Consider the following 14,405-nt stretch of genomic DNA (forward strand, 5'->3'; position numbering starts at 1 on the left):
CGGGGCCAGGAGTTTGGCCTAGTTGTAGAGTGCTTGCCTAGCATGCGCGAAGACCTGTGTTCAATTCCTCAGCACCACATACATAGAAAAAAAGCCAGAAGTGGTGCTGAGGCTCAAGTGGTAGAGCTCTAGCCTTGAGAACGTCCAAGGATAGTGCTTAGGCCCTGAGTTCAAGCCCAGGACAAGAAAGAAAGAAAGAAAGAAAGAAAGAAAGAAAGAAAGGAAGGAAGGAAGGAAGGAAGGAAGGAAGGAAGGAAGGAAGGAAGGAAGGAAGGAAGGAAGGAAGGAGGGAAGGAAGGAAGGAAGGAAGGAAAAGAAAAGAATCAAATTCATGGTTTTCACTTAATAATGTGATTTCTTAGCCAAGTCCCACTTCCCCTTTTTTTTCTAGAAGTTAATTGGAGATAAAGAGACGCAGGTCCTTTTGTACCTGGCTGGCTTTGAAACTTGATCCTCAGATCTCAGCCTCCTGCCTGAGTAGCTAGGATTACAGGCGGAGCCACAGTGCCCAGTTTTTTGTTTTTGGGTCAGTTGTGGGGCTTGAAATCTGGGCTTGCGCCCTGTCTCTGAGTTCTTCAGCTCAAGGCTAGGACTCTACCATTTGAACCACAGCACAACTTCCAGTTTTCTGGTGGTTACTTGGAGATAAGAGTCTCACAAACTTTTTGTGCCAGGGCTGGCTTTGAACCTGGATCCTCAGATCTCAGCCTCCTGAGTAGCTAGGATTATAGGCATGAGCCACTGCGCCCAGCAGAAGCTGAGGGTTTAAGGGTACAGGGCAGGTTGATGTCCTTCAATGAAGAGTCATAGGATTTGGACTACCCCTTTATAGTATGATTCTGGGTTTGGAGTTTGGGGTATGCAGTAGTGTTTTCCTCTTGTGTACAAGTCTCTGAACTCTACCGACAGCACCTCAAATTAATTTAAAAAATTGGGGTTTGAAAAGAAGTCCAAAGACAGGGTTATCCAACCTCTCCTATTTGGGCACTTCTGCAGGCTCCAATGGCTGTCTGTGCAATACATCACACGTGCAACAGAAACTGAAGTCTGTTTAGGAAACCACACACATCTATGCGTGACACAGCCAAGTTAGCACACCAAGTCTCTGCCAATGGTAAGGTCACAATGCTGAAGGACCCCAGAACAGGCACCTGCAGTGTGTAACACTGAGAGGTTCACAACCTCCACCCCCAGCCCCACGCCAATGAGAATACACCCTCAGTCACTGGCTACAGCAGCCATCTGAGTTCTCAGCAAGGCCTGGAGTGAGCATGAGCCCAGGGCTGACAGTGAGGCGATGATAGCTGGCCGCCCTCCCGCAGCATGAGGAGACACCTCCCTGCATGCCAACATGGTTTCCTTTGCAGACTGGCATTTAATAATTTATCTTTTTTTTTTTTTTTGCCAGTCCTGGGCTTGAGCTGAGGGCCTGAGCACTGTCCTTGGACTTTTCTCAAGGATAGAGCTCTACCACTTGAGCCTCAGCACCACTTCCGGCTTTTTTCTATGTCTGTGGTACCAAGGAATCGAACCTGGGTCTTCATGCATGCTAGGCAAGCACTCTACCACTAGGCCAAACTCCCGGCCCTAATTTATCATTTTTTAAGGTAATAAAACATTGTCAAGTTTAGGTTTACTATTTCATGTTTGAGAAGATACTTAGGCCATTGAAAGGTCTTTTTTTTTTTTTTAATGAAAAGTACGACAATGATGCTCATACTTCTACAGATATTACTGAGTCAATATTTCTTATTATTGGATACTTAAAAATTTCTGAAAGTTTATTACAGAGCCACAACTTACAAAGTTGGTGCAGATCCATTGTCTGTGAGGATGAGTCTGGGATGCTGCTGAATCGTGATGGGAGAGCTGGAGCCTGACCCTGAGCTTGCTGAGGACACACTAGGTGGGTGCATCTCAGAGAGATAGTCGGGAGCAGAGTCCACTTGGAGTGGCAGCTGGTGAATGTGGATGTCATCAGTGGCGGGGGGGTCCATGATACCACAAGTGAGGATGTGTGACAGGCTGCAGTCATCACAAGCACATCTGAGTGGGAATTAAGGACAGTTACTGAGAAAGCTGTGCCCCGGTCACCGTGCCCTCTGCCGGGGTGGGCAGCACCCTAGCTCACCTCCTCCTGTAGTTGCAGTTGGGGCAGTCGGGCATGCTCAGCCGGGACGACAACATGTGCCTCATGGTGTCTGTGAAGTTGTTCTCGCCAGTAACCATTTTCTTATTAGTTAACTAGAGGAGATTATTAAACAATGGCTTGTTTGTGGATAGCAATGGTAACAGGAGCTATGCTCATGTAGAACCCAATCCTCGGGCACAGAGGAGTCTGAAGCCAGGGCTGAGTCACCCAGCCCTGGAGCGCCAACCAGCATGTTGTATGCCTCGCCACAGACATCCAAAAGGAACAGTGTTGCACATACCCAATCTGAATTCCCGGATGTGTGCTCCGGACTTGTAAAGTTCCAGGAAGGGAGCTATGGGAATGGAGATGTACAAATGGAGGAAAGGGACGGGCCTAGAAAGTGACATCCCTTCCAACTGACGAGGCAGCAGCTACATTGCAAAGGAGAAGGAAATCTGAGGCAGTTTTGGCGTTGAGACCAGCAGTAAGTGGAAGTGCTGACATTCAATGGGACAGAACAAGCTCAGGACACAGTTTAGAGGCAGAGAAAATGCCGAATGCAAGCAAGGCCCTGGGATTTGATCCCTAATAATAATATGAAACACAAAAGAAAGGGACAGAGGAAGGGAGAAAGGAAGGAGAAAAATAAGAGCACAAAATGAACAGGGGAGGAAAGCAGAAAACTACCAATATTTAAGAAACAACCAGGGACCGGAACTCATAAAGTAGACCAAAAGAGGAAGAGAGATCAAGTAAAAGGTGAGGACCATGATACCAGTCACGTGAGGGTTACTGGTGAGTTCGAGCAAAAGCTTGGTGTAGAAGAGCGGGGCTGCCGAGATGAGGAGAGTGGACAGGCCAGATGTGAGAGCCGTCATGCTGGAGGAAAGCCCTTGGGTGCTGTCTGAGAAGCCGAGCTAAACCCCAGTTCTGGTATCTTAGGAACATCCTTAGCTTGACCTGCTTGACCTAGAGGGGCACCTGTCAAGCCCAAGGGCACTTCGAACTAATGAGTAAGGGGAGACCAGGATGTCAGATTAAAAAATCACTTTTTTTCAGAGCTTAAACACTGGCAAAAAAAAAAAGCAAGCCAATGTGGTCCTCCAAACCTGTGTGTTACACAGACTACCCTACGTGCAAAGGGCCACCTGCGTGCTGCTGTGTGCAGAATAACGTCCTTTCCTTTCACTGCCCGTCCTGCTGACAATCTTACCTGTTCTTCAATAAATCGCCTTTGCTTAAATATCTCCCAGTCTTCTGTTAACGTACGCTGCTTGGTTTTCATTGTCATCTAGAAAAAGAATATAAAAAACAGAACATATGGGCAGCGAGTTTGGCCTAGTGTAGAGTGCCTGCCCAGCATGCATGAAGACCCGGGTTCAATTCCTCTGTACCACATACATAGAAAAAGCCAGGAGTGTGCTGTGGCTCAAGTGGTAGAGCTCTAGTCTTGAGAAAGCCAAAGGACAGTGCTCAGGCCCTGAGGTCAAGACCCAGCACTGGTAAAACAACAAGAACAACAACAACAACAACAAACCAAACCACCACCACTAACTGCAACAAAACACACACCCACACCCACACAAAAACCCCAAACCATCATCAACAAGAAATCCAGAACATGTCAGTAACAGCAACTAGAACATTGTCAAGATTTTCTTTACATGGAAGAAATGATCTATGTAAGAAATACCATCTTCCAATCAAACACAAGCACAATACTACAAACACACTGCCAAGTGTTCCCTTTCACAGCTTACTCCTCTTCTCAAGCTTGCAGCTAAGACTTTCTCACATGAAAGGCAAGCTCTACACTGGGCATGGTGACCCGCAAGTACTCCTAGCTCCTGGGAGGATCTTGAGTTTGAGGTCAGCTAGAGTAAAATACAATGCAAGGGCTAGAAGGAGGGTTTAAGTAGTAGAGTGCTTGCCTAACAAGCACAGGGTCCTAGGCTTAATCCTCATTATTGTGAAATCAAACAACACTGGCTCTGTGCGACTGGACTACTGGCTACCTGGAGGCTTGAGGCCTTCTGCACCAGGCTGGAGGCAGCTGCCGATGGATGGACCATCTAAATCCTGCCTGTACTTTCTGGCCATTCTCACCCAGACAAGCCACAAGCAGAGCTTTCCCACCACCTGACTTGCACCCATATGTGTTGTACTGGTATCTGTTGAAGAGCTTGCAAAATGTCCTCTTCACACAGCAGCTGAGTCAAGGAGTCATGATCAATGACAGGTGGAAGCTAGGGAACAAGTCTCTGGTTCCACGGCCAGACAAAACGTGATTCAGGGACACACTCAGTCTGAAGAAAACATCAAGCACCGTATGGAAGGGAGCCACAGAGGCAAGCAGCCCCAAATCTTTAGTCCTGGCGTGCTGCAGGCACAGGAGTTAGGAAGAGGGAGGTGTGGACCAGGGGTATCTCAAGTCTCTGGAGGCCACTGGTCCTATGTAGGCTCAACAGCACCCAATTCCAGAATGTGACAATGGTTAAAGGCTATAGATAGACTCTCCCAAGTTCTAAAGGGGCCATCTGTCGCTACAGTGCCTGTGGACACATTGAGACAACTGCTGTAGAAAGCGGTTACCAGGGGACAGGAGTATGGCCTAGTGGTAGAGTGCTTGCCTAGCATGCATGAAGACCTGGGTTAGATTCCTTGGTACCACATACACAGCAAAAAGCTGAAAGTGGTGCCGAGGCTCAAGTGGTAGAGCTCTAGCCTTGAGAAAGGCCAAGGACAGCGCTCAAGCCCAGAGCCCAAGCCCAGGACTGGCCAAAAAAACCCCTCCATATATGTGGTTACGTACTGTGATAACGAAACCTGTGGCTACTTCAGATGAGGCAGGCACAAGTGTCAGTCCCTTCCTTCCTAGTTGGCAGCACTCTGGCAGGTGACAGCAACATTCAAGAGGAGCCAATGAGCTGGGTGGGGTGACTCACACCTGTCATCCTAGCTACTCAGGAGGCTGAGATCTGAGGATCAAGGTTCAAAACCAGCCCAGGCACTAAAGGACCTCAAGAACGTGAGACTCCTATCTCCAATGAATCAATAGAAAACGGGAAGTGGTGCTATGGCTCAAGCAGGAGGGCGGTGGCCTCGAGCTGAAGAGCTCAAGACAGCGCCCAGGCCGAGAGTTCAAGCCCCATGACCCACCAAAAAAAAAAGGGGGGGGGGAGCCAATGATCAGTCACACAGGACACACACAGGACCAGCACACATCAGAACCTTCTAACCTTGTAGTCTCATAAGCACAATACTCAACCCTGGCACTTCTCCTTTTTAGTCCTCGTACCACCATGACCTTTAAATACAGCCGCACTAAGTGCTGTTCTAGAAAGGCAGAAGACCAGGGTAGGTGGCAGGGCAAGTCTGACCAGAGACCAACCTGGTGTCAATCTAAGAGGCTGTAGCCACCTCACCACCAACCCTTCATGTCCACCTCTACAGCCTGTCCCTGCTCTCAGGCCTCCATTTCTAGACAGTTCTGGAGGGTGAAAACGTCTGATGGCTTGTCAATGTCTCCAAGTTTCCCATGTGAGGACATAAAGCCCATGCAAGTGGCAGCGAGTGTCCTCCAGACAAGGTGGCCCTGAGGTACTAACTGTGTGCTGTGTTTTCCCAACTGGGTCAGCCAGGCTCCATCTCTGCTGGGCTTTGCTTCCCTCAGGCAGAGGCCCATCCCTCACCTGCTCATCCACATAGGCGTCTATCCTCTTCTGGCACTCCAGCCATTCCTCGGCAACTCTGTGCAGTTCTTCCTCAGAGCGCTGGTACCGCTGCAGCAAGGTGCTGTATGTGTCCTCATGGCAGGTGTCGTGTGTGGTGGTCCCTAGCCTAGGAGAGAAAGGATCTGTCACAAAGGCTCCCTCCCACGCTGAAAGCACAGAGATGCTTCCTGCTGCTATGTCTACATCTGTCGGCTCACCTCCCAACGCCAAAGACGAGCGTGTCCTTACGCACCACGGCAGAGTTGCTGTACCCCAAACCATTTCACATCATTTATGCTGCGGGGGGTGGGGGAGTTGGAAGGAGGGAAGGAAACAGAGGACAGACAGACGGAAAGAAAGTAAGTTGGCTGCTGGTCACGCCAGCTATGCAGGAAGCTTCAATAGGAGAATTGCAGTCCAGGCTAGACCACACAAAATGTGAGACCCTCTTGAAGAAACAGTGAAAGCAGAAAGGGCTAGAGTGTGGCTCAAGTGGTAGAGGACCTGTCCAGCCACCCCATGGGCCTGAGTTCAACCATGCGTACATCCAAAAAACAACAAAAAAGAAAAAGATGGTAAGACAGAGAGTGAGACAACAAGAGAAACTAGAGACACATAAGCTGGGTGTCATAAAATCCCACTTCCTTGGAAGGTGGGGAGAAAGACTGCGAGTTCAAGATCAGTCCATTAAAAAGCTAGGGAGACCCTATATAGAAAATCAAACAAGCCAACAACAAAAATCCCAAAAGAGCTAGGGACATAGCTCAAGTGGTAGAGCACTTGCCTAGCATGCATGAAGCCCTGGGTTTGGTTCCTCAGTACCACATACACAGAAAACATCGCAAGTGGCACTGTGACTCAGTGGTAAGAGCACTAGCCTTGAGAAAGCTCAAGAACAGTGCTCAAGCCCTGCATTTAAGCCCCAGGACTAGGCGGGGGGGAGACACTCAGGGTTCAATCTCAGTACAATAAGATGAAAATAAAAGAATTAGAACTTTAAACTTATTTGTTGTATCATATATAACAATATAAAGATAACTATACACTTAAAAAGAAAAAAATGTACATTTGAGAAAACATATAAACAAAGGTTTTGAAAAAGAGGATAAAGGGTAAGATAGTAACTTAGGAAAGTGAAGCCTAGGACATAGGTAGAAGCTCAAAGGAAGGTTTGGAGAGATGATAATACTTCATGCATTAGCAGAAGAAAACTCACTTCTTTAATGTGTCAACACATTATAAATAAATTACAAAATAACTATAATAAAGTTATCTGGACAAAGAGTATTCAGAATCAAAGATAACATTTATAAAGAGCACAAAGATTATGTGCAGGGTTACAAATTAACACTTACAAATGTTACAATTACATCTACATACGCACAAAACACAAGTGTGTGCGCACATATACGTAAAGAAATGCTCAAGGTAAGAAATTTATGACTGCCGGGAATGGTAGCTCACACCTGTAATCCTAGCTACTCAGGAGGCTGAGATCTGAGGTTCACGGTTCAAAGCCAGCTCAGGCACCAAAGCCCATGAGACTCCTGCATGAGATTTGTCTCCAATTAGCCACCAAAAAACTGAAAATGGCATTGGCTCAAGGGGCAGGGCAGTAGCCTTGAGCTGTAGAGCTCAGGGACAATGCCCAGGCTCAGAGTTCAAATCGCATGACCAAAAAAACAATGCATAAGAAATATCAAATGTGTTTACAGTGTCCTTACCACTCTCTTGTTTCATTTTCAGTATCTTCTTTGCAATAATAACCAAACGGCTTTATAATATAAATAAGTGAGAAATCCACTTAAACTGAACCCTTGTCATAAATGCAAATGGAGAGAAATGGCTCTTTTCCTTTACCCCGTTTTACCCTGGGATAGATCAGGCTTGCGAACAACAAATGAAGGGGGAATTCAAACTCCTGGTTGCTAATGTTACCAACACATGTGGCAGAGGTTGTTAGGGAAACTGCCCAGAACATGGAAACACCATGTGAGAGCACAGTGACGAGGACCAGGCCCATTCAGAGGCAGCCAAGACACGTGTTCTCCTAATGTTGACGCAAAGCTCAGTTTCTATATAGTTCACAAAGTCTCTCTTTCCATGTGCTCCTCCCCCTACTCCTACCACAAGCAAACACGCAAGCACACCTTTGTTCCAAGTTACAAAACACAGATTATTTCAGGCCACAGGAAAGTAGACGCGATAGGGGTCCTGGAGACCACTTTGGTACTTAGTAAACGTGCCAGCTGCAGGACCCGTACCAAGTATGGCACTTCCAAAAGACAAATACTCTAATGCCTTAATAAACAGTCAGAAAAAAATGGGGTAGTGATGACAACACAAAAGCACAGATTAAACATTCCCAGAAGACGGGGTGGGTGATAGGAGTTACTATTCAGCGATTACAGAGCTTCTATTTGGAGTGGTAAGAAAGCTCCAGAGCTAGGCTTGTGTATATAACCCTAGTTACTCAGGAAGTCAAAATTACAAGGATCTGAGAAATGGGAAGTTTGAGGATGGTCCAGGCAAAAGTTAGTGTGACTCCCGCTCAACTACAAAGAAAGTGTAAATACAAGGATCACAATCCAGGCCAACTTCAACAAAAAGCAAGAACCTACTACAAAACAATAATAATCATGAAAATAGGGGCCGGGAGTTTGGCCTGGTGGTAGAGTGCTTGCCTAGCATGCACAAAGACCGGGGTTTGATTCCTCCGTACCACATACACAGAAAAAAGTCGGAAGTGGTGTAGTGGTTCAAGTGATATGGCTCAAGCCCTGAGTTCAATCCCAGGAATGGCCAAATAAATAAATAAATAAATAAAGGAAAGAAAGTAAAAAAGAGCCAGGGCATGGGTAGATTGGTAGAGCATCTGCCTAGCAAACACAAGGCTCTGAATTCAAACCCTAGTACCACCAAAAAGAAAAGGTTTAGAAATATATGATGGTGGCTGTGCATGTAATTAATGATATTGAATTATATATTTAAAATGGCAACTTCTGGGGGCCGGGAGTTTGGCCTAGTGGTAGAGTGCTTGCCAAGCATGCACGAAGACCCGGGTTCGATTCCTCAGTACCACATATATAGAAAAAAAGCTGGAAGTGGTGCTGAAGTTCAAGTGGTAGAGCTCTAGCCTTGAGAAAGTCCAAGGACAGTGCTCAGGCCCTGAGCTCAAGCCCAGACTGGCGCCTAAATAAATAAATAAATAGAGGCAACTTCTGTTATCCTTTACCCCCCAAATTACAATGTAATGTGTTGCAAATTTAAGTGATTTGTCAGTATGTTAGTTATATCTCAGTAAATTCACTCAGGTTATCCTAGGGAGCCTGGGGTTTGACCTCGGGGCTTCACACTTGCTCAAGCAGGTACCCACCACACGTGAACTGTATTCCCAAGCCCTCCGTGCTTGTCGTTGTTGTGTGTGTGTGTGTGTGTGTGTATTTTTTGCCAGTCCTGGGCGTGCTCACCTCATCAGGTGTCTACCACTTCCTCAGTCTCTGGAGCCGTGATGATTATGATGTGCGGTGGGGCCTGAACAGTTTCCCTCACCCCAGCTCACCCTCTGCAAATTCCCACCCACTGGCTGTGCACTTGTACACTAGTCTTGTACACTAGTTCCAGGAGGAACAACATGAGGGTGAATAGAGACAAGCAGAGGAGGCACTGGGGGACACTGGTGACAGAGCCACTGCACAGGGCAGCCTTCAGGGAGCCTGCTCACACTCGGACCTGGGTTCTCTCCCTCTCCTACCTCCCATGAGCACCCAGGATCATCACCTGACCAAGAGAGACACTAGGCACAGTAAAGCACTATGCAGTGATCCCTGCCTGACCTATCTCGGGGGTTATATTCCAGAGGAACCCCACCCCCCACCAGTGGGTGGAAATTCGAGGAGAAGCAGCAGTGTCGCACTTGTCACTTATTTTTCCTGCACATGCAGATCCTGCAGTGGGTGAGGGGTCACTATGGATGGTTTTGACCCGAGATCCAGTGAAGCTGCAGTTAAGTGAGCCACAGTGTGACAGGCTCAGTCGTGCTCGCGATAACTCTCCTGTACGCACGGGTCGTTCAAGTCTAGTAGCATTTACATTCATTATTTAAAAGTTCAACTGTGTCACTCCTCAGGTCTTGAGCTTTCTGCCCAACTGTTTTCCCACAGGCCCTATTTTATTTCTGAAGAAACTTCCACATCAGCAGTTTCTGGTCACACACACGGTAGGAAAGACCGTTTTGCCACGCTCAGGACACACACAGGTCAACCCCGAATACCTGATCTGTGACACCAGTGCTGGCAAGCTGCTTTGGAGAAGTGGCTCTGAAAAGACCAGATTTTCAAACAGATGCTTATTATGCAGTTCCCATGTCACCTGGAACTTTTTCAAGTGTTCATTTTCCTAGTTTAAGGGGACAAGAGATAAACAAAAGATGAACTAGTAAAGATGAGAAATTACCAGGCAGGACCCCCCACGCTGCCTTGGCACAGTCCCAGAACATTCTGCCAGTGAGGAGTCACTGCAATCTCAAGGACCAGAGTGCAGAGCAACCCAGACCTGACCTCAGGGACGTGGGCCTCTACCTCCCCGCTTCCCACAGGACCCACACACAAAGGAGGTAAAGGCAGACACACTGAAGAAGGGACTGAGGAGAAAAGGAAACAATGCATCTGACTACCATTTCTTTGCAGTGAGGTTATAAAAATCTAATAGAAGCTCTAACATGAAATAATAATTTTCTTGCCTAAGCTGAGAAACTGCATTCTGATAGCTGCAGGGAAATAGTGGCACTAGTCAGTTATGCCTTCCACGAGTGGCATTCTGGCAATGGCAGAATTTCCTGAGGAAGGTAAGTGACTGCATCAGGATGGCGCCTTGTGAATGCAGTGGTCACGACAGCAGGCTCCATGTTTTCTGGACCCCGGGACATTGATGCCTCTGCCATCTTCTCTATCATCAGTCCAATTTACTTTTCTTTAGTACCAATCCGGGGCTTGAACTCAGGGCCTATGTGTTGTCCCTGAGCTTTTTTTCCTCAAGGATAGATAGCACTCTATCACTTGAACCTAAGCTCCATTTCTGGCTTTTCTGGTTTTTAATTGGAGATGAGTCCCCCAGACTTTCCCGCCCAGGTTAGCTTTGAGCTGCTATCCTTAGATTTCAGCCTTCTGAATACCTAGGATTACAGCTATGAGCATCCGCTCTCTAATTCCCTTCTTAAAATCTCACCTAGTGAGAGACCACTTCACTTTATATCTCAACTCTCTATTTTATAACAACCCTTCCGTCTAAAAACAACAACAAAACCTTTTTCGTTGGTGCTGAAGATTGTACCCAAGGCGCTGGCATGCCAGGCAAGCACTCTACCACTGGAGCTACTACCCCTGCTCCTTTCCATTTTCTTTCTTTCTTTTTTTTTTATTTGGCTGGTCATGGAGCTTGAACTCTGGGCCTGGGCACTGTCTCTGAGCTCTATAGCTCAAGGCTACCCCTCTACCACTTTGAGCCACAGCATCATTTCAGGTTTTCTGGTGGTTAATTGGAGATAAGAGTTTCATAGATTTCCATGCCATGGTTGGCCTTCAACTGAAATCCTCAGAACTCAGTCTCCTAAGGAGCTGAGATTACAGGCGTGAACCACCAACACCTGGCTTTGCTTTTGTTTTTGAGGCAGTGTCTTTGCCACAATTTTTGCTTAGGAAATTATGAAAGCTTCCAAAGGGCAGATGCTATTATTTCCATGCCTTCTCCATCAAGGTATGATTTACTTTCTTTTCTTTTCTTTTTTTTCTTGCCAGTCCTGGGGCGGCTTGAACTCAGGGCCTGGGCACTGTCCCTGAGATTCTTTTGCTCAAGACTAGCACTCTATCACTTGAGCTACAGCGCCAATTCTGGCTTCTTCTGTTATGTGGTACTAAAGAATCGAACCCAGAGCTTCACACATTCTAGGCAAGCACTCAACCACTTCACCACACTGCCAACCCTGACTTACTTTCTGTGGAGCTCCAAGACTTATCTATGACCTTAGTTAGAATGGGGTGGCCCCCGTTCCTGTGTGGGCTGTGGGTGCACACTCGGAGGAGCTCAGGCCGCTTCCTCATCTGCCCAACAGCAGCAACATCACTATCAACAACATTACACAGGACTTTTCTTCAGTCTCCCTAGTCAGCTACCTTCACTTCTATTTGGCCCCGTGGACTCAGGTCATCCCTACAGGAGCAACTCTAATTCATCCTTGAGCAGTCCTGTGGAGCGTGCAGAGAACATGCCAATGCAATCTCCCCATAGCTTTCTCTACCACACGGGGTATGGTCTCTTACCAGAGTGCCAAGGAAGGTGCTGATGGAGCGTGCTGCCTGGCAGAGGGCGCCATACTCCTCCAAGAGGAGGGAGACGAAGTGATGTGCCTGTGGTGGACCTTGCAGGCCAGATGGGGCCTTGGCCTTTGCAGCAGCCGACAACTGCCGAAGCAGACGCACCTTCATCTCTAACACGTACTCCCGGGCCTGCTGCTCCAACCGCTGATACAGCTGGTAGGGGTCCCGCTCACAGAGCCTGCACAGAGAGCCAGCACTCAGATTTGGCCTGTTTACGTAAGGAGCTGTGTCTGATGGTCTTCCTGTCAGTCACTTCTAGCAGGGTCACCTCTTGTCACTGTCATGACTACCTGCAAGGTCCCCATTACCCCCCTCCCCATCAGATGAAGAATACACTGCCAGGGAGTTCACACAGTCTACTTTGTCTGGAGCAAGTCCGCCGTGCGACACTGTTTATGCAGGCAAGAATCAGCCTGGGCCTCACCCACACACCGGCAGTGACCCGAGGACTGGGAGGATTCTTTGTGAAGTGACTGACAAGCGCCAACCCCAGCAGAGGTGGGCTGCAGTCACAGACAGACTGCGCTTTCCTTCTTTCTGGGAATTTAGGATACAGTACAAATGGACTTCTGTTATTTTTATAATCGGAGGAACCTTCAGACATAATTTATGCTGTTGTTGTCATTAATCTCTTTCCAAGCTGATTTCTCCCCCGTCCCCACTCCCCTACACCCCTCAAGACAGGACCTCAAACTTTACATCCTCCTATGTTGCTCAGCCTTCTATGACGATGTGATTAGGGTGTGCACTCCCACACCCAGGGAGATGATCCATTCTTAAACAAATAAGTAAATGGGGCTGGGAGTCTGGCCTAGTGTAGAGTGCTTTCTAGCATGCATGAAGACCCAGGTTCCTAGGTACCACACACACAGAAAAGCCAGAAGTGGTGCTGTGGCTCAAGAGACTAGCCTTGAGGAAAAAGCCCAAGGACAGTGCTGGGGCCCTGAGGTCAAGCCCCAGGACTGACAAAACAAAGGAACAAACAAAACCCACCTTTGTCTCAGTATTCAGCAGTACTGTGGCTAAAGTCATCACCACTGCTTTTAACTACTGACTTCTGAGAACCTCTAGATGGAAGCCTAGGACCACTGAGAACCCTGAAGCAACTGCCCTAACGCGCCACGAGGTCAGAAACAAGCTATACAACGAATTAAGCTTAGAAATGGATCTATGGCTCAAAAGTCATCCAGTGCTAGCTTTGAGCAAGAGAGCCCAGGGGCAGCAACCAGGCCTGGAATTCAAGCCCCACCAACTGACAGGATTTTTCTTTTGGGGGGGGGGGGGGGCGCGGTCACAGGGTTTGAACTTGGCCTGGACGCTGTCCCTGAGCTCTTCAGCTCCAGGATACCGCCCTACCCTTGAGCCAAGCCCCACTTCCCATTTTCTAGATGTTAATTGGAGGTAAGAGTCAGGGGTCCTTTTGTGCCCAGGTTCAGTACCACACATACACAGAAAAAGCTAGATAATGGTGCTGTGGCTCAAGTGGTAGAGCTCTAGCCTTAAGAAAGCCCCAGGACAGTGCTCAGGCCCCGAGTTCAAGCCCCAGGACTGGCAAAAATAGAATAAAAAGTAATGAAATTGGCGAGATTCCCACTATGGGTGGTACTTATGACCAAAGGCACTCAGGGTCAAGTGCAACTGGGGCAAGAGCTACATTATTCCCACCCTTGGTATAATTCAGATCCTTCGTGTATATAGCTTAATCTGGTCTTCAACTCACTATATATCCAAGCTGGCCTTGAACTCATCATCCACCTGCCTCCACTCCCCAAGTGCTGTTACTACAGACATGCTCACCATGCCTAGTAACACTACCACAGAATGTCTCCTATTTGACGTGGAAACAACCAAATGCACAGGACCAAGAGAAATTCCAGGAGGAAGAGAGAGGGGAGGAGGGTAAACGGCCAAGGGATGGGGGTGGGGTGGTGTGCTGAGTTTGATCAAGGTACAGTATATGAATACACAGACAAATATAAATGAAATCTCTTATGCATTAAAAACCCATTGGATAACTCATCCTCAGTTCTTAGTCGGGGAGGTCAGACACAATTCTTACTATCTTTGCCCGTTTTTGCATTTTATAAATTATGAAAATCTGTGTGGCGCTTTTGCAAACATGAAATGAGCCAGGAGTATGTAGAAGATATTGCAGAAGTTCAGTCAAACACTCATCCATGCGTA

General features: G+C 47.5%; 1 protein-coding gene across 2 annotated transcripts in view; it reads right to left on the minus strand.

Annotated features, from left to right (window-relative positions):
- The window catches only part of Fam193a (family with sequence similarity 193 member A), a 107,577-nt gene that overhangs the window by 34,779 nt on the left and 58,393 nt on the right, over positions 1 to 14,405 (minus strand). For both annotated transcript variants that reach the window (XM_090343913.1, XM_090343912.1), the window contains exons 5-10: positions 12,165 to 12,399; positions 10,121 to 10,245; positions 5,827 to 5,974; positions 3,348 to 3,425; positions 2,132 to 2,244; positions 1,804 to 2,046 (exon numbers count right to left, since the gene is read on the minus strand). In XM_090343913.1, coding sequence (XP_090200039.1) covers positions 1,804 to 2,046; positions 2,132 to 2,244; positions 3,348 to 3,425; positions 5,827 to 5,974; positions 10,121 to 10,245; positions 12,165 to 12,399 — 942 coding nt within the window. The remainder of the gene's footprint in view (positions 1 to 1,803; positions 2,047 to 2,131; positions 2,245 to 3,347; positions 3,426 to 5,826; positions 5,975 to 10,120; positions 10,246 to 12,164; positions 12,400 to 14,405) is intronic.

This window comes from Megascapheus bottae, chromosome 13 (assembly GCF_031878675.1).
Source record: "Megascapheus bottae isolate mThoBot1 chromosome 13, mThoBot2.hap1, whole genome shotgun sequence".
Taxonomy (NCBI): Eukaryota; Metazoa; Chordata; class Mammalia; order Rodentia; family Geomyidae; genus Megascapheus; species Megascapheus bottae.